Source organism: Dromiciops gliroides, chromosome 2 (assembly GCF_019393635.1).
Source record: "Dromiciops gliroides isolate mDroGli1 chromosome 2, mDroGli1.pri, whole genome shotgun sequence".
NCBI classification, from domain to species: domain Eukaryota; kingdom Metazoa; phylum Chordata; class Mammalia; order Microbiotheria; family Microbiotheriidae; genus Dromiciops; species Dromiciops gliroides.
The window spans coordinates 386802050-386823990 of NC_057862.1; the positions used below are offsets into that span (position 1 = coordinate 386802050).

The 21941-nt window shown below is 37.3% G+C and overlaps 1 protein-coding gene across 6 annotated transcripts in view; it reads right to left on the bottom strand.

Moving 5' to 3' along the window:
• Positions 1-332: 332 nt before the first annotated feature.
• GTF3C4 (general transcription factor IIIC subunit 4) overlaps positions 333-21941 on the bottom strand; it is a 35497-nt gene continuing 13888 nt past the window's right edge. The window contains exons 2-6 of one of the 6 annotated variants that reach the window (XR_006354817.1): positions 15203-17026; positions 12218-12348; positions 10828-10916; positions 8370-8684; positions 333-6024 (exon numbers count right to left, since the gene is read on the bottom strand). Coding sequence is in view for 1 of the 6 variants with exons in the window: in XM_043984221.1 (XP_043840156.1) it covers positions 8620-8684; positions 10828-10916; positions 12218-12348; positions 15203-17026 (2109 nt within the window). In the remaining 5 variants the exon portion in view is untranslated. Of the gene's footprint in view, positions 8685-10827; positions 10917-12217; positions 12349-15202; positions 17027-21941 lie in introns of all 6 variants that reach the window. The other 5 variants (XR_006354816.1, XR_006354815.1, XR_006354814.1 and 2 more) reach the window with 5 other exon arrangements.

Consider the following 21941-nt stretch of genomic DNA (forward strand, 5'->3'; position numbering starts at 1 on the left):
TATTTATTTTGAATAAAAAAGAGGGCAGGATAACAATACTACTGGCTCTGTATACAAAACACAACATGAGATATTGCATCACGTTTACAAAACTGCCATTATGTACAGCACCAAATATTCACAGCAACTTTGACTCCAATACCAGAATGATATAGGAAATGGAACTGAATTCAAGATGGAAAAATGAGCAAATCGCATGGCCCTCCAATCAGCCTGGAAAAGAAATACCTGAACATTTCAGGCATTAGAAATGAAAGTTCTGTTATCCTTTGCTTGGGTGCTAAGGAACAGATTGAAGTTCTGATTGCCTAGTGGGGCCTGTTGTTTAAGAAAAACAATAAAAGTAGTGCCTTCTGTATTTATTCCTGACTCCAAACCCTGTCCAAGAGAACACCCCTCTAAGTAAATAGCCTAGGACACTAAGGTGTCAAGGTACTTTTCCAGGAATAAATATGGCCAAATCCACATCTTGGTCAAATGTCAGTGTGGCTGTAAATCAAAAACGTCTGGCTCAGCCATTGGAAATGTGAGGCTCTTTAGTCTTCTTCCAGTCATTAATTGTAGTGTTGAAAGCACTGAAAAAAGTGAATTATGCTTCACCTTGAAGGTGATACTTAATAATTCACCCATTCATTCAACAAATATTTAATGAATACCTACTATGTGCAAGGCACTTTGTTAAGTGCTTGGGGATTAAAAAAAAGAAGAATGATGTTCCCTGCCCTCAAGGAGCTTACAATCTAGTAATCCACACTTTTTACATATACACATACAATGAAAAAATTTAAAGCAGCTCTGAGTCTTTCTTCTGGATAAAGGATATTCCCAACATTATTAGGTGGTGATGATATTCTTTCTAATAAAGGATTATGTTTTGTTTTGTTTTGTTTTTTTTAACAATAATAAAGTCTAGGAAGTGTCACCCACCCTCCCCCCAAGTTCTATTATTCAAAAAAATAATATTTACTTAAAACCAACTGTAAGGACGTTAAGAACATTTTCTTTCCATACCCCTAAGATTTCTGATGAACCTTCCATTTGCTTGAAAATTAGTGTAAAAATATTCATAGATACTTTGTACAATTCAAAGCAGAGCACATGGTTGAAGATCAGTACAGGTGTTGATTTAAATGAAAAAATCCATTATATATTTCTATATACATACAGACTAGTTTTTCTAAACTGTCATATACCTTCAAGGATTTTGGTGTTTACCTTTCTTTCTTGCTTGTGAAAGAACATTTGTGTCAAACACAAATTGGTCAAACACACAAGTGTAATTGATAGAACATTCTTCATGATTCCAAATAAGGTTTATGGGATCACAGGCTTTCAAGCTCAAAGGGACCTCAGAGGCTGTCTAGTCCACCCTCTCATTTTGCAAAAGAGGAAACAGAATTTACACGGGGAAATGGCTTCCTCTCAATTACCCAGTCAGTAGAAGAGCTGGGAATTGAACCCAGGTCTTCCAATGTCAAATCCAGACTCTTTCTAGTGCCTCTAAATTTAATGACCAAAGACATTTTGGGGGTGCCTACTCTTTATCTGGTCCAACTTATAAGCACCTTATAAAACAATATAAAAACATTCACCAGTCCCACTTCCCCTTAACTAATTAACATGCCCTTTCCCTGCTTCCAGGGGTATACATACAGCAAGTCTGTTTTTTATAAGATGGTGGTAAGGTGTGAAACTGCAGAGCTCCAGTTAAACTTAGTTGCTGGCAAGAGGCAAACTCTGGAACTTTTTTACTTTAAGAAGTTTGCAGTGCTGGGATTCCAACACAGTTAAGTGAGCTATTTTGTATTTTAAAATTAACATAAGATTCAAACCCAATCTCAAAGTTTAATTCTCAAACCAATTACCTCAGTTGTTTGGAGCTGGCCAATTGCCTCCTCTTCTTTAAAATGAAGGGGCCATTGAATTAAATGATCTTTGAGGTTCCTCTCCATTCTAACTTTTTATGAGTCTTCTAGCACTAAAATTATATGATTAAATAATACCTTATATCTGTATAACACTTTACAATTTTCAAGACCTTTATATAATTAATTGTTTTGACCGTTATTTTCACAACAAACTTGGGATGTGAACAGATGGGCACATTCCCCATTTACAATGAAACTGGGCACAGAAAATCCAAGTGAATTTATAAGGCAACTGTTGGATCTGTCTTTTCTCCCAATTCTACCCAAATAAACCTATGAACTCTCAGCCCCCAGAAAGTTCCCACAAAAAGCTGTAATCGAAAGCTCATACTTGCTATTTTTACATTGTCAGAAAATCAGATGGAAGTCTCTTTCCTGAGAGGCAAGAACTGTCCCAGTGAATCACCAATGTCAGGAGGCCTTCCTCTGGATTAAAATGTCAAAGTATCCCTGAATACTTGAAGAAAACCCAAGATAAAAAACCTGAATTTAAAACAGAAAGCAAGTAATAGTACTCATATCATAAAAGGATTAATCACAGAGCTCTTTTACATATATATCTATTTCCCCTACAGAACTTAAGAATTTTTATTTATAAAAATTAAATTGACACAAGAATTTTCAAGAACATATTATTTAAGACCTGGCCAAATGGACAGAGGGTTGGACTAGGAGTCAAGAATACCTGAATTTGAGTCCCACTTCAGGAGCTTTGTACCACCCTGGACATGTCACTTAATCTCTAATCCTCAATTTCCTCATCTATAAAATAGGGATAAGAATAGCACTTATGTCCCAGGGCTATTGTGAGAATCAAATGAGGTGATGGATTTAAAGTGCTTTGCAAACCTAGAAGCACTATAGAAACAACAGCGATCACTATTTTGGAAAAGATAAAGGTGGCTGGCAGAGGGACATGAGGGGCCTAAAGTACTGACTTTGTATCTGTTTCCCATAAAGGAGCTAGCAGTCCTGAGAATCTTCAGTCTTCCTCAAATTGGTGACACTTTACTTACGCATCTGACTCTGACATTAGCAGAACTCTAAATTCTACCCCTTAAAGTATAGCTTCATATACTTCTTTTTTGGGGGAGTGCGGGGCTGGCCATGAGGGTTAAGTGACCTGCCCAGGGTCACACAGCTAGTAAGTGTCAAGTGTCTGAGGCTAGATTTGAACTCAGGTCCTCCTGAATCCAGGGCCGGTGCTTTATCCATTGTGCCACCTAGTTGCCCCCTGGCTTCACATACTTTTAAAGGACATTCACAATGAACAAATTATGGGGGAGGGGGGCGGGAATGGATGGGATTGTAGTTATCAGCCTTGAAGCAATTCACACTGACCTAAAAAATACTGTTTCAGCTTTACAACAGGCCAGTTCTGCCTCTATGAAAGTCTGAACTATACTAATATTCTAAACGTGAGACTATTACCTAATAATGAATAAATTCCATTAATTTCTGTTGGATCGTTTAGCAGCTATTATAGATAGCTATCTATTTTTTCTAGATAGCTAATTTTTAATCCAGTAATCTCTTGGGGGATATGATTAGATTCTTGAACTATTTACCAAGTCACCAGTACCAAGGAAAGCAGGGCACTAAGATAAATACATAATCATTTAAGGAAGTCATGTGATGACTTAGAGGTGCTGGTACCTTTAAAAAATTCAAAGCAGGAAAGTTGTAAAAAGTCATTTTAATTGGTTATCTGTTTAGTCTAGCTTCTGAAGCCATGGGGGAAAGGGAGGGAACATACTTTTTGTGTAGGCAGGAGGGACACTACAAGGTTAGTTTCAGGATGTAAGCAAAGTTAAGGCTGTTGATGTCAAAATTATCCTTTAAAAACTTTATAGTAATTGTTTACTGTCATGAAGAGATAGAAGAGAAAAAGCCAGTATTTCCTACCTGGAGGTAGGAGCCAGTTGCACAGTTTATCAAGTACACTAGTACAAGAAGATTACTTTTAAGGGCTTCAAGGGGTTGTATATTTCTAGACAGGAGGGACTTTAGAAGTTATCTAATCCAATCTCCTCATTTTACAGATGAAGAAACTGAGGCCCAGAGAGTCCCATCCCACCAAATCCAAGGCTCTTTGCACCTTCAGTGCTTATTTCAGAGCCCAGTTGAAACTCAATACTTGGCTTCTAGTTGGTGAGCTAACTTTGGGAAACATCTTCCTTGCCAACTCAGCTGGTGTCCCCCTAGCTTTTCCTAGGATGTCCTGTCCTAAATTCTTCCTGGCTTAGTTAAATGTGGGCTCCTTAGAGGCTCTTCTGATTCATCACCCAATTGTATTTATCCCATTTTCGGCTACTCTGGCCAACTTTTCCCCTGTGCCTTACATTTCAACACTTCAGATGTATCCTCTTGAATCTTCTATTCTTTTTTTTTTTTTTTAAGTGAGGCAATTGCGGTTAAGTGACTTGCCCAGGGTCACACAGCTAGTAAGTGTTAAGTGTCTGAGGCCAAATTTGAACTCAGGTACTCCTGACTCCAGGGCTAGTGCTCTATCCACTGTGCCATCTAGCTGCCCCATCTTCTATTCTTTTTAATGTGTGCTCCTTTATTCTACCAAAGGAAGCTTAATTCTTTGCAATTCTGATCTTAGGTATCACTAGATTAGATTCTTGAAGAAATCCCATCTTGGTTATATATTTTTTTTGGTTGGACAATGAGGGTTAAGTGACTTGCCCAAGGTCACACAGCTAGTAAGTGTCAAGTGTCCGAAACCAGATTTGAACTCAGGTCCTCCTGAATCCAGGGCTGGTGCTTTATCCACTTCAGTACCTAGCTGCACCCCCCCCACCCCGTTATCTATTCTTGCACAAATTCTTCATTTAGGGATTTATAATAATCAATTGCATATTTACATTTTTACTCTATCTTTTCTTCCTACTCCTTTGTTATGGAAGGAGAGGCTCAACCTAAACCCATAATCACTTTTTGAAGGGATAATGTTTTAGTCCACTGGCTACCAGTAGGAACTGTCCTGCGATAGGAACTACCTTTAGGATTATGATTAGTAACCAAACAAGGAAGAGCTCCCACCCTGGGTTGGCCCTGATGACTGCAATTTGACTGAAATTTCATTCTTTTTAGTGTAAATATTGTCCCCAATTAAAATAGAAATATTCCAGGGAAGGGTAACACATCAAGCCATGTTTTGAAGAGAAATAGAGAATATTTAAATTATTAATAAGGAAATATTGCTAGTGAATTATAGTTTTTCAAAGGGGGGAGAACTTTTATTATGTGATTTCATTTTTGAAATTCTCCTTGTGTCATATAAAAAAAAATTGAAAATTATCTAGCTAGCTTTATGAATGTGTGTTGCATTGACCCCCAAACCTAAAAATTAAGGAATTCTTCTTTGGAAGAAAGGAGAAAAGGGCAGGGGGAATCAGCAGTAGGCGAGATGGACATAGCTCCTTTTGGAAATCAATCAATGGCACTAGTTCATCCAGGGAAGAATCAACTGTCAATGCACCAGATAGTACAACTGCTACAATCTGAGCAGATGTTCTACAAATCCATCATTTCAGTTTAGGTCTCTTAACAAGCACTAGTTAAGTGTCACCCTCCTTATAGTCTTATCTGAGGCCATTACAGTTATAATAGAATACAATTTAATATTTAATCATTATCCCTTTACATTGTTTTAACCTAATTAACCTGTTAAGTTTGCTAATATATCCAACCCACATGCTACAACATTAACATTCTGATAAACTACTTAGGGGGAGAGGAAGAAAATGTCACATTCAACCACTAGCATAGTCAATGGTTCTAATAACTTCTGACAATGAAAAATAATTGGTAGTTTTGGCAGATATAATAGTAGGTAGAGCTTGCTTGAAGTCTGAGTGGTGGACACATGAGGATTTCAGAATGAATATCAAGCATAACAAGCTATCAATTACTTATCTAGCATAATAGGGACAAATTAACCCCAGGCAGAGAAAATGTGATACATACGTGGATATCAGACTCCCAAAATGCAACAGTGTTTCAACTGAAAGGTCTAGTTTTGTGTCATCTTTGCTAGTGCACTTTAAATGCAATGCGGCAGTTATCACCTCCAGTACCTTCTTCGGTGCTGAAATACAGTTATTATACAGTCATATTTGAGCCAGATTCTAGCACAACCACATACAACAGGTTTGTTTTTATGAACTAAGGTTCTATAAACTTCTCACATTCTCTGTAAACAATTTGACATATATGATCAATATTCCAGGTCAATGTTTGGGTTCACCCAGACATTCATTTTCAAAGGTTTCACTGATTTAAGAATTCAAAAACAAGCCCAAAGACAAGGCAGCCATGTCAGTTTGCCCCTTACTGATACAGTGGGGGTAAGCTGAGCCTCAGAAGAGAACATATTTACTAGCATGAGATCACTATGATGCTAAGTGAGGGTAGACTATTAACTCAAACTTTCGCTTTCATCCCCACAATTCAACATTTCCTTGGGACAGGCTTCCCAGATGAGGCAAGATTCTCATGAGAGAATCCATTGAAGGAGAATTAATGCTATGATCTGGTCAGTTTGTTTGAGGTATCTCTGGAAGAAAACTTCCAAAATGCCTTCCTAAAAAGACATACAAAGGAACTCGAGACCCTCTTTGAATTGCTTTTTTGTCCTCAAGAAAACATAATTCATTAAATACAATGACAACAAGAGACATCTTAAATAAAAATTAATGTTAAAATTTTAAATGGCACTTGATGATTATGGTAAGAACTGGCCACTTACTAATAAACCAGTTTGCCCCAAACAAATAAGACTTGAGGGATTTCTGGCCATAGTCTGTCTTCATTCCCTTATTAACATGATTCTTACCGTGGCCAAGTGAAAAAAAAAAATACTATAGGCACAACTTCAGCCACACTACTGTTTTCTCAAAATTTGTATTTTTTAAGAACTTTGCTGCTACCCAGCTCTCTCTTCTGTGAATCACCACATTGTTTAAGACCCTGAAGCCTTAGTAATAAGCATTATTCTTAGGCCTTCCCCCAAAGTGACAAAGACAAGGAGAAGAGTTCAATGTGCAAGAGATCAAGGCCAGGAATTGAAATCTAGTTTGCCAGGCAGAGGGGTAGCCTGGGGATCTTTTTGCCTCTGGAGATATTGCCTTGGATGCCTCAAGTGCTCTACTCTCTGACACAGATTAGCCAAGATGGATACAGAACATTAATCTGTAGTGCTTTATAGCTAAAAACAATACTGTAGGACTAAATCTAATTACCAAAATTAGATAGTCCACCATGGATCCAACTGGAGGAAGAAAAAATGGGATTTACAATGGAAACAAGTAACAATATTGAAAACAGCATCTGACTGAAGAAATAAATGTTTACTGTTCCCATCCATCTTTCCACACAAGTACTAGCCATCTCGAGATAACTGAATTATGGACTAAGTCCAGAGCCAAGGATTCAATTCACATTCCAAGCCCCAAACAATTCCAGAATGCCCATTTCTAGTTTTAACAAGGGCAAGTATTAATTTATTACCCTGGTGTATGTTAGAAGGATACAGAAATTTTGCATCTGATACAAGTTCCCTGGCTCTGTTCAATTAGACTGAACATACATTTGGCATCAGTGCAACCCCGACAAGGGTTCCCATTTCTTAGCTGCCTTGCCTTTTTCAGGAATTCTCTATGGTCATCTTTATTACACCCCCTTCTTGGATTCTAAAAGTTTCCTTAGAAATGCACACAATTAAAAATACTATAAATAATGTTAATACAATAGTGGTTTTCTTTCCTTTCTTTCAAAAGAAAACAAAGAGCCTAAAATATAAGCAATTAAATAAATTTACTTCAAAACCAAAGAGGGATGAAAGAGGGAATCCTGAATACTTGGAATCCTCATATATTTTTAAGAGTTGGTTAATGTGATCAGATTATATGGAAGGAATAGCTAATTAAAAAATGTTATATATGAGTATTAACCAATAAGAGCCCCATCCAACTGATCCTCATTTGGCACAGCAAAACCAATTTTAGTCTTTTGGTCTCAACACAGTATTACCATAAAAGGCAAAGGATGATGTTTCATTCATTTTGTGAGAAAACAAGAACTAAAAGGCTAATTTCTGTTTCCTCAGAAGGGCTACAGCAGGCATGCAGGCCACTTGCTAAGAAAAAACAAAACTGTACATAGTTTAGGATACTTCAACATTCGACAGTATACTGGGTGCTACGACTTGTGGAAAGCCAACCATCAGAAACTCTCTCCAGATCCAGGAGACGACTCCAGACAAGAGAAGGGGCCAGTCTGACTTGGCCTAAGAAGAGGTGCTTTCCCAAGCTGGTCGGAAGAAGCCATCTGGCTTCCAGAAATAGTAGGAGATGGTTATTGTCCAGGCTGTCTTCCATCAAAAGACACATGCCAAATGAGAGTTCCCATTGGGTAAGAGGGGCTTGTAGTCACCTCAAAACTGCTTTAGCAAATCCTCATTATCCAGAAATATTAAAAAAAAAAAAGATGTACTTCCACTTCTCAAGACAAAGAGGGAACTAAGCCTCTAAAATCTGAGTTTCCAATGTCCTATTTATAGGAATAAGGACAGCATCTCTTCTCTTATACAGGCAAAATTTACTCCTGTGCTTTTTTTTCTTCCAAGAAAAAGAAGTTTTCTATAGCAAAACAATTGCATTCTTCATCTTCGCATGACTGTCATTTAGAAAACAGGGGAGTCGCAGAATGGGCAAGGGCCTTGCAATAACCTCTTTATCCAGTCAGGATCTGTGAAAAGGAAAATAAGAAGCATCAAACTTGGATGATATAAATCACAAAAGATAGCAAAGTATAGGAAAAAAAAAAGAAATGAAATAGAAAGGAAGTTAGGAGAATCTGAAGCTCTGCGCCTAATCATTTATGTGACCTTAGACAAGTCACTTCTCTTCTCTAATCTTCTAACCCATCATTATACATTCTTCCCAAGATTTTATACTTATTTTTATAAGTGGCTCTGAATAAATTAAACCAGTAGTTTTTTGTTTAGTTCTTCTATCCCCATAATAATGCTCAAAGAGGCAAGGTATTTTTCACTGCAGTCAATGTTAAAAAAGTCCTACTTCTTTTGCAGGGCAATGAGGGTTAAGCGACTTGCCCAGGGTCAAGTCCTACTTCTTTAAATATAAAATTTAGATTGTGATGGAATATTATTGTACTATAAGAAATGACAAGCAGGATAATTTCAGAAAGGCCTGGAAAGACTTGTATGAACTGATGTACAGTGAAGTGGGCAGAACCAGGAGAACACTGTGCACAGTGACAGCAATATTTTTAGATGAAGAACTGTGAATGACTTAACTATTCTCAGCAATATAATGATCCCTGGATCCCAGAGGACTAATGATAAAGCATACTATCAACCTCCAAAGAAAGAACTGATATTGATTGAACACAGACTGAAGCATCCTATTTTTCACTTTCATTTTTTTCCCTTTTATTCAAGTTTTCTTATACAAAATGACTAATATGGTAATGTTCTACATAATTGCACATATGTAACCTCTATCTGATTGTTTATCACTTCAGGGAGGGGAAGGAGGGAATGAGGGATAAAATTTAGAATTCAAAACTTTAAATAAAAGGGTTTATTATTTTTTTAAAAAATCAAAGCAAGAAAATCCAGCCTCAGACACTTAATACTTACTAGTTGTGTGACCCTGGGCAAGTCACTTAACCCTCATTGCCCCGCAAAAAACCCAAATCAAACCAAACCAAAACCAAACAACCAACCAAACAAACAAAAGCAAAAATCAAAGCAAGAGGAAAAGGAGTTATACACATGTTAAAAAATATCTACAACAGCTCTTTTGGTAGTAGCCAAAAACAGAAGCTAAGGGGGTGTCTACCTATTGGGGAATGGCTAAACAAATTATGGCATATGAATGTAGCAGAATATTACTAAGCCATAAAGAATGATGAAATGGAAAGTAGAAAGACCTTCATGAAGGGATACAGAGTGAAATGAGTAGACTAAGAAAACAATTTGTACAAGAACAACATTAATACAGAGAAAAACAACTTTGAAAGGTTAAGAATTCTAATCAATGAGATGATAAATTAGGAGTCCCGAGGAATGAAGATGAAAAGTACCATTTACCTCCTCATAGAGCAATGACGGGCTTAAAATGCAAATTAAACAAATTTTTCTACATCAACAATATGGGAACTTATTTTCCTGGACTATGCATATTTGTTTTGATAGTTTAAAATTTTTTTTTCAAAAATCTTTTCCAATGGAAGACACAATGTGTGAAGAGATAATGTTTGTAAAAATATATTTAAAATATATATTAAAAAAACCTAGAAGCCCTATCTTAAAACATTGTATTCTCTTCCCATATAAATGGGAGCAACTAGACATAATAGGACATAGTAAATTAGATCAAAGAGCAAGAGAAATAAAAAAAGGAGTTGGGATGGGTCAGCACAAATTTATAACTGCTAGAAAAACAATTCAAAATAATTCTCCTACTGAAGAATGGTTGTGTCATCTTTGCATCCAGGGAACAACATTAATCAACAAAATATATTGGTTTGTACATACCAACCAAGTCCTAACCCTGTCATATTTTAGAGTGAGTCCACTGTCTATGGACATAGCATCACTCATCATAGCAAACCACAGAGCCTCTTGATTCACAGAGTAAATGCAATATATACTTAGATATGACATTCTCCAATTACCAATTTCTAATTAGAGCTGTGACTAAACAATAATGTTGTAAAGAGCAGAATATTACTCCTGTTTTCATTCTCTGCCTGCATAACAGAAAATGATTCTGAGCCTGACCTGAGTTGCTAAACTGATGACTGGGCATTCTGCCAGCATTCTTAATCCCATCCTTCCAAGCCAGAGGAGACACGCACTCACCTTCTGGAGTTGGATGCCGTGCAATGCTGTCATGAAGCAAACACCTTCTGTATATCAAACTCTGGCAGGACTGGTAGGTTAAAAAGCACCTGAAAGAAGACATTGTATTGTCAGGAGAAAAAGTTGAATTTAGCAGACTCAAAACAATAAACTTTGAGAGCAGTATGGTATTTGGTTGGAGGTTCAACATGGGCACCTAATTATTCTGAAAACACATGAACCAAGGTGAAAGAGCAAAAATAATCACAAGTTCAAAGCAGTATCTGGGCAGCCATACCAGTAAAAACCATCCTCGTGATCCCATCTGATTGGCATATGCCAAGGAAAAGGCTTATGTATAAGAGATGAGAATAATGGGGCAAAGAATTCTGGAGAGAGATGCTCAGGCAATAGCAGTCAAAAGAAGTGGTGTTGATGAGGGTTAACTAAGGATAGACAGGATCGTTCTTAACTGCAGCTTCCAATTTGTTAATTCAAAGGTATCATTGCTTAGTCTGGAAAGAAATCGAAATCTGCCTTACCATGAAATCCACTGGTTTATGTTAAAAAAAATTTATAGAGCATAGAAGATATATGTTTTAGACACTACTGAGGAGTTTGTGATTTTTATTAGTCAACATTTCTATTTGAAGAAGTTTATGAGCAAGTTGTAGGAGGAGGAAAAAAAGGGGGAGAGGTGGAAAGTGCACTATAGATAAATTTAAATAACAAAGAACACATAAAAATATAACATAGATACAGAAGACACATTGATTCTAAGTGAGGAAGGATGGGATGCGATGGAATGCTGCAGTATAAATAGATCATTCCAAATCACTCAGAAAATATTTCCTGGAAAATAAGGAAACTGTGCCAACAATGAAAAAAGGATTGAAGGGAGAAGAATTAAAAGTAAAACACCACAAGTACCCAGTATTAGTATTTAGAAATTACATTTTGTCATAACCTTTTTCTCATTAGGAAAAACAATTATCTTTGTGAAAGAGCCAATTTGCCCAAATGTGAAATTCACAAAAAGTTTGATTTTCTATAACAGCATTTCTGAAAAATAGTAAGACTGAAAGCCACTTAGAGCAAGTCAGTTACAAAAACAACTCTAAACAAATAAAATTACATATGAGTTTGAAAATTTTATCTTAAACTCTTCTTTCCTTAACCTATAGATGAAAAAGAGTCAATGGAAGGTCCTGACAAAATTATAGTCTCTCCCCAACAGAAACATAGTCCTTTAGTGGGTAATACTTGAACATATCAATGGCAGCTGTTTGCTATAGCTAGTTCATAAGGGGAACAATCAATATCAACAAACATTTATTAAGCACCTATTATGTGCAGGCACTGTGCTAAGCACTACTTAGAACAAAAGCAGCTCCAACTTAAAGCCACTTACCGAAGCCAAATGTGTCCATTGGAGCAAACTGCCTGCTTACGATCTGTGAATGGTAAAATCTCTTTACATAAGCTACAGTGTTCAGGGAAAGTTTGTTTGTTCATCTTCTTTGAAATGTGCCCAATGAGTACCTAAGAAGACACAGTAGAAGCAATGGTTATAGGTGAATGTAGCATTATTAAAAGGGGAATGCCTAAGAAGGAAAAATCCCATTAAAACAAGGGAAAGGTAACTTAAAATCCAATGTGAAAAGAGATAGATAGGCTTACAATAGTACTTATTGGCTAACCATAGTACTTAAGAAGGAAGAAGTTGCACCACTGATCACACTTAAGTAAAGTGAAATACTGAATGAAACAAAAGTCATTCATGGTAATGTATTAAAAACATAGATTGAGTTCACTAAGGCAAAAACTGTCCCTTAAAAGCAAATACATAGGGGCAGCTAGATGGCGCAGTGGATAGAGCACCGGCCCTGGAGTCAGGAGTACCTGAGTTCAAATCCGGCCTCAGACACTTAACAGTTACTAGCTGTGTGACCCTGGGCAAGTCACTTAACCCCAATTGCCTCACTTAAAAAAAAAAAAAAAAAAAAAAAAAAAAAAAAAAAAAAAAGCAAATACATACCGCCATCCTCCTTTTTGAATATTTTTAAAATGAGGATCCAAAACTTTTGTTTCAGGTTGTGAAAAATGTAATGCAATCATTGTTTTCTGAAGCCATACAAGGAGAATAATCTATGCACAAAATATCATTGTTAGGAAGTAGAGCTTAAAACATCTCCTATGTAAAATTAGCTAAACTTACTTCACAGAGTTGGAAAGGGTGTCCCTTGTCTTATTGTTTAGAGACTGGATTAAAAAGTCTGGGTTCACTTTTGTCCACATGCTGTTCATAATGTTCCAAATTTCAATTATATCTCCTCTCAGTGTGAAGAATCTTCCTTTAATTCTATCCTTAGTAGAGTCCCCACCCATCCTTCCTATCACTCCCCAGTCTTCTTTACGTGCAACAACCAGAACTGCGCTGAATTCCACTAGTATTAATACAAGGGGCACCTTAAAGTTTGGAGAATAGGAATCAGAGCTGGAAAGAGCCTTGGAGGCCAATTAAGTTCAACCTCCTCAATTCATGGATAAGGAACATGAGACTAAGACAGATGAAGTGACTTGCTCAGGGTTACAGGATTTTCTGTTTTGTTTTGAAATATCCTTCTTGGTGTCATGCATTGTTTTGTTGGTTCTTGATAGCTGCTGCAACATTAGACTAAAATCATCAGGAATACTTACATTAACTTCCAAGTAATTTACATATATAGTCTGGATTTTTAAAAAAATTACTAAATACCTTTTCCACATTAAAATCTACGAAATATAGAAAGATGCAGAGTTAGCAGAAATGTCTCACTTTTGTAATGTCTTTGTGCTGGCTGCCCAAATAATGCAAAAAAAAAAAGTAAATTTCTCAAAATCTTGGCAAACAACAATAAGACATATATAAGTAGAAGCTTTTAAAAAACACTTTCACATGTATTGTCTCATTTAATTCATTTCATATCCCTGTAATGAAGTTACACAGGCGTCATTACCTCCATTTTAGAGAGAAGCAAGTTGAGATTGAGGGAGGTTAATAGTGAAGAGATGACAAAAAGTAAATTAAGTGGCAGAGTAAGGTCTCTTACCTCTTAGTCCAGAGCTATACCACATTAATATGAACATAATGCCAGCCCACCAAATTTCAGCCAGAAAAGGGTAATAAATTAGTCAATATAAAATACCTTGGAAAAGTACTTTATTGTGGTGTTATTACTTTTGTTCAGTTGTGTCTGACTCTGTAACCCCCTTTTAGGGTTTTCTTGGCAGAGTTTGCCACTAGGTTTTCCAGTTCATTTTACAGGTGAGGAAACTGAGTTAAACAGGATTAAGTGACTTAACCAGGGTAACATACCTAGTAAATGTTTGAGGCCAGCTCTTAACTCAGAAAGATGCAGATGCCCAGCACTTTATCCACTGCACCATCTAGCTGCCCTTAGCCATTGACTAAGCAATAATAACAAAACATAACCTGAGCATGTGAAAATGTCTACAATACTTAACATTTTAATTGACTAGTAACTAAAGTAATTGTGGGGGCCCTAGAAATGGCTGTACTGAGTACTATACAATAAGGACATGGTAAAATTAAATATTTAAAACTGCCTTTAAAAAACATTTAAATAAGACCAATAAGTATTTTAATGAACATTCTGAATTATACCTGAGCAATAACTCATGTCAAGAGATTATATAGCCCTCTGGAGAGAAGCTGCAACAAGTAATCTATGACTATGCTGCACATACAAATTTATAGTTTAACATGTGTGGTAATAATATTTGAACTTTATACCCCCAATTTATATTGGAGAAAGACTTTAAACAATGACAGCAAGTCACCAGGGCAGAAAGCAAAAGACAGTGGGGGCTTTGAATATTACCCTTTGTCTACCTCAGTTTCCTCATCTGTAAAATGGGGATAATTATAAAATTCCCGCCCCCTCCAGGATTGTTATGGGGATAAAACTGGGATATTTGTAAACTGCTTTGCAAACTTTAAATGCCATATAAATTCTAGTTATTGTTATTATTATTGTCTTTTTAAAAATAATACAGGTAACACTTCCTATAGATTTTGCATGCCTCTGATCTCTAAAATATGAAAAGCTCTATCCCTGAATCCATTAAGAAGAAGAAAAAGCCAACTAAAATATAGCAACGTACCCATTTATCTAGAAAAGCCTTACACAGACACTAGATTCCTTGGTTCAAGAATCTATTTCACATTCATCCAGAGTCTCCTGCATTAATTTTTCTACTCCAATGCCCACAACTTAAAAGACTGTTTTGTGAAATACTAAAGCAAAAGGAACACTTTAAGAATCCTGTCTTTCTCGTGGAGGGAACTGTAGACTTTCACACAGTGTCACTGCTGCCATCAGTTATCACCTACCCGAGCTGTTCTGTCGTCATAGCCTTCATCAGACATTAAAAAATCACAGAGTCCTCTGGTGGGGATGCTAGTGTTCTCCGTGATCCATGTGTGCAGGTATACTTCCCCCAAGACTCTCTTCATATGCTCCCTAGTTAAGTGCATTTCAACAGCTTCAATTCTTCCTTGGATTTCAAGGAGCTTTTCTTCCATTGGCTCACGACCTGCATCTCCAGACTGGATGGGTGAGCTATCAGGTAGATCTTCAGCATCTCTTTCTTTGTTTCTCTCATGACAACCTGACTTGCTTATTTGTTTGAAAGAAGTTCCTTCTTCCTGTTGTTCCTCCTCAGCATGGCCCAGCCCAAGAGAGTCACTTATTAAGATTTTGCTGTCCTCATGGGTGGGCTTCCATAAGACCTCTGAGGGGGTTTTCTGCATTGACTGGTATAAAATCCGCAAGAGGAAAAGTTTAAAACGCCAAAAGTAAGTGGACCCAGAACCTTCAATCTTTTTGTCCAAGGCTTCTTGTAAAAACTGAGGGATGTGTTTGTCTTTTAAAATCTTCCAGCGTACCAGGTCTAATAAGTCTACTTGCTTAAAGAGGTTTTGAACTGAAGATTCTAGGAGTTGAGCTGCTGCCTCCTCAAATGTCTTTAGAGTCACAAACTGAACCTGGTAGTTCTTGTTAACAGGGTGGAGACCATTGATCATGCCCTCAGTTGTGATAACTGCTAGATATGCACCACAAGGGCTTACTGCTATCCCATGAGTCCTCACTGAGCCGAATACTTCTGATAGTTTAATCAGTTGGTGCTCGAACTTTAATGCGACATCTGTAAAAATGGGAATCAGCTGCCTCACCTTTCCATCACTTGAGCATGTGTATACTGTACCATTTTGTTTGTCTGCGGTCATGGAAACAATTGGTAATGTATGAAGTCCTGTGACATGGGAATTATGGACATTCAGACCTGCTTTGGATATCAGAAGAAGACACCAAAACACATAGGATCCCCTAGCAGCCACCACCAAGCTACAACTACATTTCTGGTAAGGATGATAAAGAGGAATACATTTGATGCTGTGCACTGGCAACTGGTCCATTTCTTTCCATAGAATAACAGGTTGCCTTAATGTGAAGTAGCCTTTAACTGCTTTGAGGTTAACAGGAAGAATTTTAACAGGCCCAAAAGCGCTCCCCACAATAAGCCCACTCATCTTTCGATTGTTGTGTTCATACTCCCACCAAAACAAAACGCTAGGAGAGGTAATCCCTGATTCAATGGTGTTGCACGAAGAGATGGATTCCTTGCCAATAAATGGGAGCTGAAACTGCCACACTGCAATGTTTCCATTTTCGAAAAGGACCGCCAGAAGAACACTGCCGACATCACGGCATTCGTTATTGTGCTTGACCTGCTGGGTGGTGCAGATGCCTGACCATTCCATCCGTACTGGTGTCTGCATGCTGTGTCTCCTCTGAAACTCAGCAAAGTCCCCAAGATCTCCTTCAGGGGCCTCATTTTTGGTGAGCTTATAGCTGGTTTCATAAAGGCGCTCTCCATAGATCTCAGTTAGATCAACCAGCTGTACCCATTGCAGTCTGTTGAGGTTAGCCTGGATGGTCAATCGATTGTCCATGGTTAATGCTGACAACAGGCATCTCCCGTTAGCATCACAGCCCATTGGGGACCAGCTGGTGTACTTGAATCCTCTCATTGGTGGCAAAGATTTTCCTTCAGGATTGAACACCCTATCTAGCATGAAGCTCTGACTGACTGTGGGGTCCTTAGAGGTGGCAAATTTCTCCTTACATTCAGCAACCTCCTTTTTTGAACCAACCTGAGGGGGGGAAAAAAGAGTTTTTAAAGCTAGATGAACACTATCTCAGATAATACAAATATACAGTATCATTTAGAATGAATCAATATTAAGATTACAGATAAATGAACACCTTCAATATTGCCTCTACTTCTTTATGGCAAACTGGGTACTCAAGAGAAAAGGGTACTTCTTTAAATTCTGACATAACTAAAAAACAACTGAAAATCTAAAAGAACATAAAAGAAAACATACTATCCTAGCAGAGAGATGTGGTGACAGATCACTGCATATAATGTCAGATGAAGTCAATCAGATATTTTTGTTTAATTGTCACATCGCTTAGGTTCAATCCATGAGTGGGGAGGGGTGGCCACCCCCATACCCCATGACTATGATGTTACGATCAAACACACTATCAAAAATAATATTAAAAGAAGAAAAAGAATATGTACTTACGTTCTCCAAGGGTCAACTAAAATTACTTACCCCAGGTTGGCTATTATTTTTTAAATGAACAGTAAGTACTATTAACAACTTGGCCTTTCCCTTTATCTCGAAGAGGAAAAACCACATGGTTAGCTGGTCCTTAGTTCCATAAAATAACAGGTGTTAAATATCAACACAGCATACGGCTAGCCTTAACACAAAACAGTAAGTGCATTAAAAGGCATGTTTCTTTGATATAGTTAAGTGTCAGATATTTTACATTCCTTTAGGGAACAAAAACCTTTCTATAATATACCTGACCTCAGGGAGTGGTAGAAGAAAGAGTACTTTTCAATGATAAGTGTTTGTGGTTAAATGTTGCCCCTAAGTTTCTTATTGGAAATGTCACTCCTAAATTATTCTCAGAGCTGACTTCAGTGGCTTGCTTTGATTATTTTTTTCCCATAGTCCTTTTATAGGTGATCTCTAACCTGATATTGGCTGGTTCTATTCAGTATCTCCCAAACATCATAGGTATTCTTGTTCCCCAAATGTGGAAGATCTCCCTCTCTTTCTTTGCCAAGCCAGTTCCTATCCATCTTTGGAGGTTCAGTTCAAATCTCATCTTTGTACAAAGTCCTCTGACCATTCCAAACCTGAATCATATCTTCAACTTCTTAACTTATAGTTCTTACTCTCTGTATCATTGACTTCACACTTAACACACACTGCTCTGTGACAAGGAACTCTCTGGACTCAGTTCTGTTAAAAAAAATGGGAAGAGAGGTACAAAACAAGTAGGGTGTAGTGGAAAGGGCTCTAGGCTTGGAGTCAGCCTGAATCTGAATCTGAATTCTGCTACTCACTTCCTCAATTGCCCCCCAACAAGTTACTTAACCTCTCCAGACCTTAGTTTTCCCAATTATAAAATGACTGTTATAAAACTCTAAAACCTATAGTCCTATAGATACAAAAGAATAGCACACACCTGCTAAGATTAGCGCAAGGATGGCTTGATTAGGCCAAAATGAGTTGAGGTTTGTGGAAAATGCTAAGGACAACAATAGCTGAGCATGATCTAAATCTGAAGCAAGAAAAGGAAGAAGAATTAAGAGGCAGGTCCATTGCTCATTATGAGTAGGCAATGCAAACAGATGCACTGAAGTTCCAATTTTGTTTCTATCTTTTTCATCCAGGAAAGTTCTTTTAATTGAAAAGGATAGAACAAACACAGTTTAGATGAAATTAAAGTGCAAAATATACGAGAAGATAAAGTACCTAACAACTTTAAATCAATTAATATCTCGAGGCACAGAAGATTTATATTCTAGAATGCTGTAAGAAAATATGAGTGTAATAACAGAACCACTGTTAATGAGCTTTGATAAATCAGAGATTAGGAAAGGCTCTGAAAGACTGAGAATATTTTTAAAAATAACTCAATTTTCAAAAAAGGGGAGAAAAGAAGAATTCAGGACATTTTAGCCTGGGTAAACTCCAGGCTATTCCCTGGCAAAATTCTAAAACAGAATCTTTAAAAAAAAAATAGATTTTAAGCACTTTGAAAAGTGAGTAGTGATCATGGAAAATAAACCTTGACAAATGAACCTATTTCCCTTCATTGATAGTTACTGTACTTGCAGTGCAGAAGAATGTTGTCATCTTTGCATGTTTTGATTTCAACAAAGTCTAATGAGTTCAGACTTTAAATTATCTATACAAAAAAAATGGAAAAAAACAAGGGTGGTGTAATTGAAAGGGGGCTGGAATTGGAGTCAGAGAACTTTGGGCTGAATCTCAGTTCTATTACTTACTTCCTACCTGAGTGACCTCTAGTGATGAGCTTGTGAGAAAGTCCCTCACAATATCCTTGTGAAATGGATTCCAAATGAAAGTAAAATTAAGTGGAACAACACTACCCACTGAGTGTTACTTACTGGATCAACAGCAACCTGGAAGCAGATTTTTTGTGCTAAGTCACAAGGCTCTATACTTGTCCCTGTCCTGTTCAATATTTTTCTCAATGACTTGGATGAACATGTACAAGGTATGCTTGTCAAATTTACTGATGATATGAAGCTGGAAGGAATAGCCAATTCATCGGATGATAGAATCAAGACTCAAAATTATCTCCACAGGCTGAAAAAATAAGCTAAACCAAACAAGCTGAAATTTAGGAGGGATAAATGTGAAGATAACTAACAGACAGTTAAGTCAACAGGTCAACAAGAATTTATTAAGCATTTGTTATATGTGAGGCACTGTGCTTACTTTACTAGAGATACAAAAAAAGGTAAAAGCAGTTCCTGTCCTCAAGGAACTAAAAATTTAATGCAAACAATTGTGCTAAAAACAAGATAACTACAGGATCAATTAAAGAAAATCTCAGAGTGAAGGCACTAGAATTAAGGAAGACTGAAAAAGGCTTCTTGCAGAAGATGAGCTGAGACTTGAAAGAAAAAAGCCAATGAACCCAGGAGGCAGAGAAAAAGAAGGAGAACGTTCCAGGCATGGGCACAGTCAGTACATATGAAATGAATGCACTTTAAATGTGCTCTAAGAATGCTGCTCAGGGGCAGCTAAGTGGCACAGTAGATAAAGCACTGGCCCTGGATTCAGGAGTACCTGAGTTCAAATTTGGCCTCAGACACTTGACACTTACTAGCTGTGTGACTCTAGGCAAGTCACTTAACCCTCATTGCCCTGCAAAACAAACAAACAAACAACAACGAAGAATGCTGCTCTTAGAGTGAGCTAGGAATCTGGTGTCACTGGATCTTAGACTATATAGAGAGGATTAATATGTAGGGAGACTGGAAAGGTAGGAAGGGGCCAAGTTATGATGGACTTTAAAAGCCAAACAGAGGCAAAACAACAAGCATTTATTTATCCAAAGGATTTTATATTTGATTTTGGAGGCAATAGAGAGTCACTAGATTTTACTGAGTGTGGAAGTGACATAATTAGATCTGCACTTCAGAAAGAAGAGCAGAAAAGAATATCTCCCAAATTCACTTCCAAACAACTATGAAATAATGCACTAAAATGAATTCAGGAAAGCATAATAACCAACAAAAGGATGGGATGAAACAAATTTCCAGCCCAAGACAACTTAGAAGTTTGGCAGAAAAGGTTTGTCTCACTTGGGTAAAAGGGGAGGGCAGTCCAATGCAGGCAGTGTCCAGGTAAGTCGGCAACAGGCTGTCCCCCAGTAAGTCAGCAGCAGCAAGGCTCTGAGCCCTGGAATAGGTCAGGCCAGCAGCAAGGTTCCAGCGGGGAGGCCCTGCACAAAAAGCCTGGGTCAGTGCTCCCTCTACCCCAGGAGTAAAGCCCAACTGTAACATGAAAGAGGCTGAAAAAATGAGTGCCCCCACCCCCCAGCAAAAAACTCAGAATCTGACCACAGGAAGTTACTGTGGCAACAGAGAAGATCAAAATACAAACTCAAAAGAGGACAATAATGTCAAAACATCTACATTCAAAGGCTCAAAGAAAAGTGTGAATTGGTCTCAGGCTCAAAAAGAACTAGAAGACCTCAAAAAGGATGAGGTAAGATAAAATAAGAGAGGTAGAAAAAAATTGGGAAAATAAATGAGAGTGATACAAGAGAATCATGAAAAAAGAGTCAACAGCTTGGCAAAGAAAGCACACAAAAAATGGAAAAAAATGTACTGAAGAAAACAACTTCTTAAAAAGTAGAATTGGCCAAATGGAAAAGGAGGTATAAAAGCTCATTGAAGAAAATAATTCCTTAAAAATTAGAACTGAGCAAGTGGAAACTAATGACTCCATGACAACATCAAGGGGAAAAAAATCAAACAAAATCAAAAGAGAAAAAAAATGGAAGAAAATGTGAACTATCTCACTGGGAAAACAACTGACCTAGAAAATAGATTGAAGAAAGATTATTTAAGAATTATTGGACTACCTGAAAGCCATGATAAAAAAAAAAGCGGGCCTAGCCATCATAATTCAAGAAATTATCAAGGAAAACTGCCTTGATATCTTAGATTGAGAAGGTAAAATAGTAATTGAAAGAATTCACTGATCACCTCCTAAAAGAGATTCCCAAATGAAAATTTCCAGGAATATTACAGGCAAATTCCAGAACTCCTATGTCAAGAAGAAAATACTGCAAGCAGCCAGAAAGAAATAATTCAAATATCATAGAGCCACAATCAGGATTACATAAAATTTAGCAGTTTCTACACTAAAAGATTAGAGGGTTTGAAATATGAAATATTCTGGAAGGTAAAGGGGCTAGGATTACAACCAAAAATCACCTACCCAGTAGAACCGAATATAATACTTCAGGGGAAAAAAATGGAAAGATCATTTTGACAACTGATTAGAAGATGGATTAAGGGAGAGACTTGAGGCAAGGAAACCAACTAGAAGAATATTGAAATAGTCCAGTTGTGAGGTGATTAGGGCCTGCATCAGGGTAGTGGCAGAGCCAGAGGACAAAAGGGGCAGGAAGGGAAGTATGAAAGAGAGATTTTCTGAA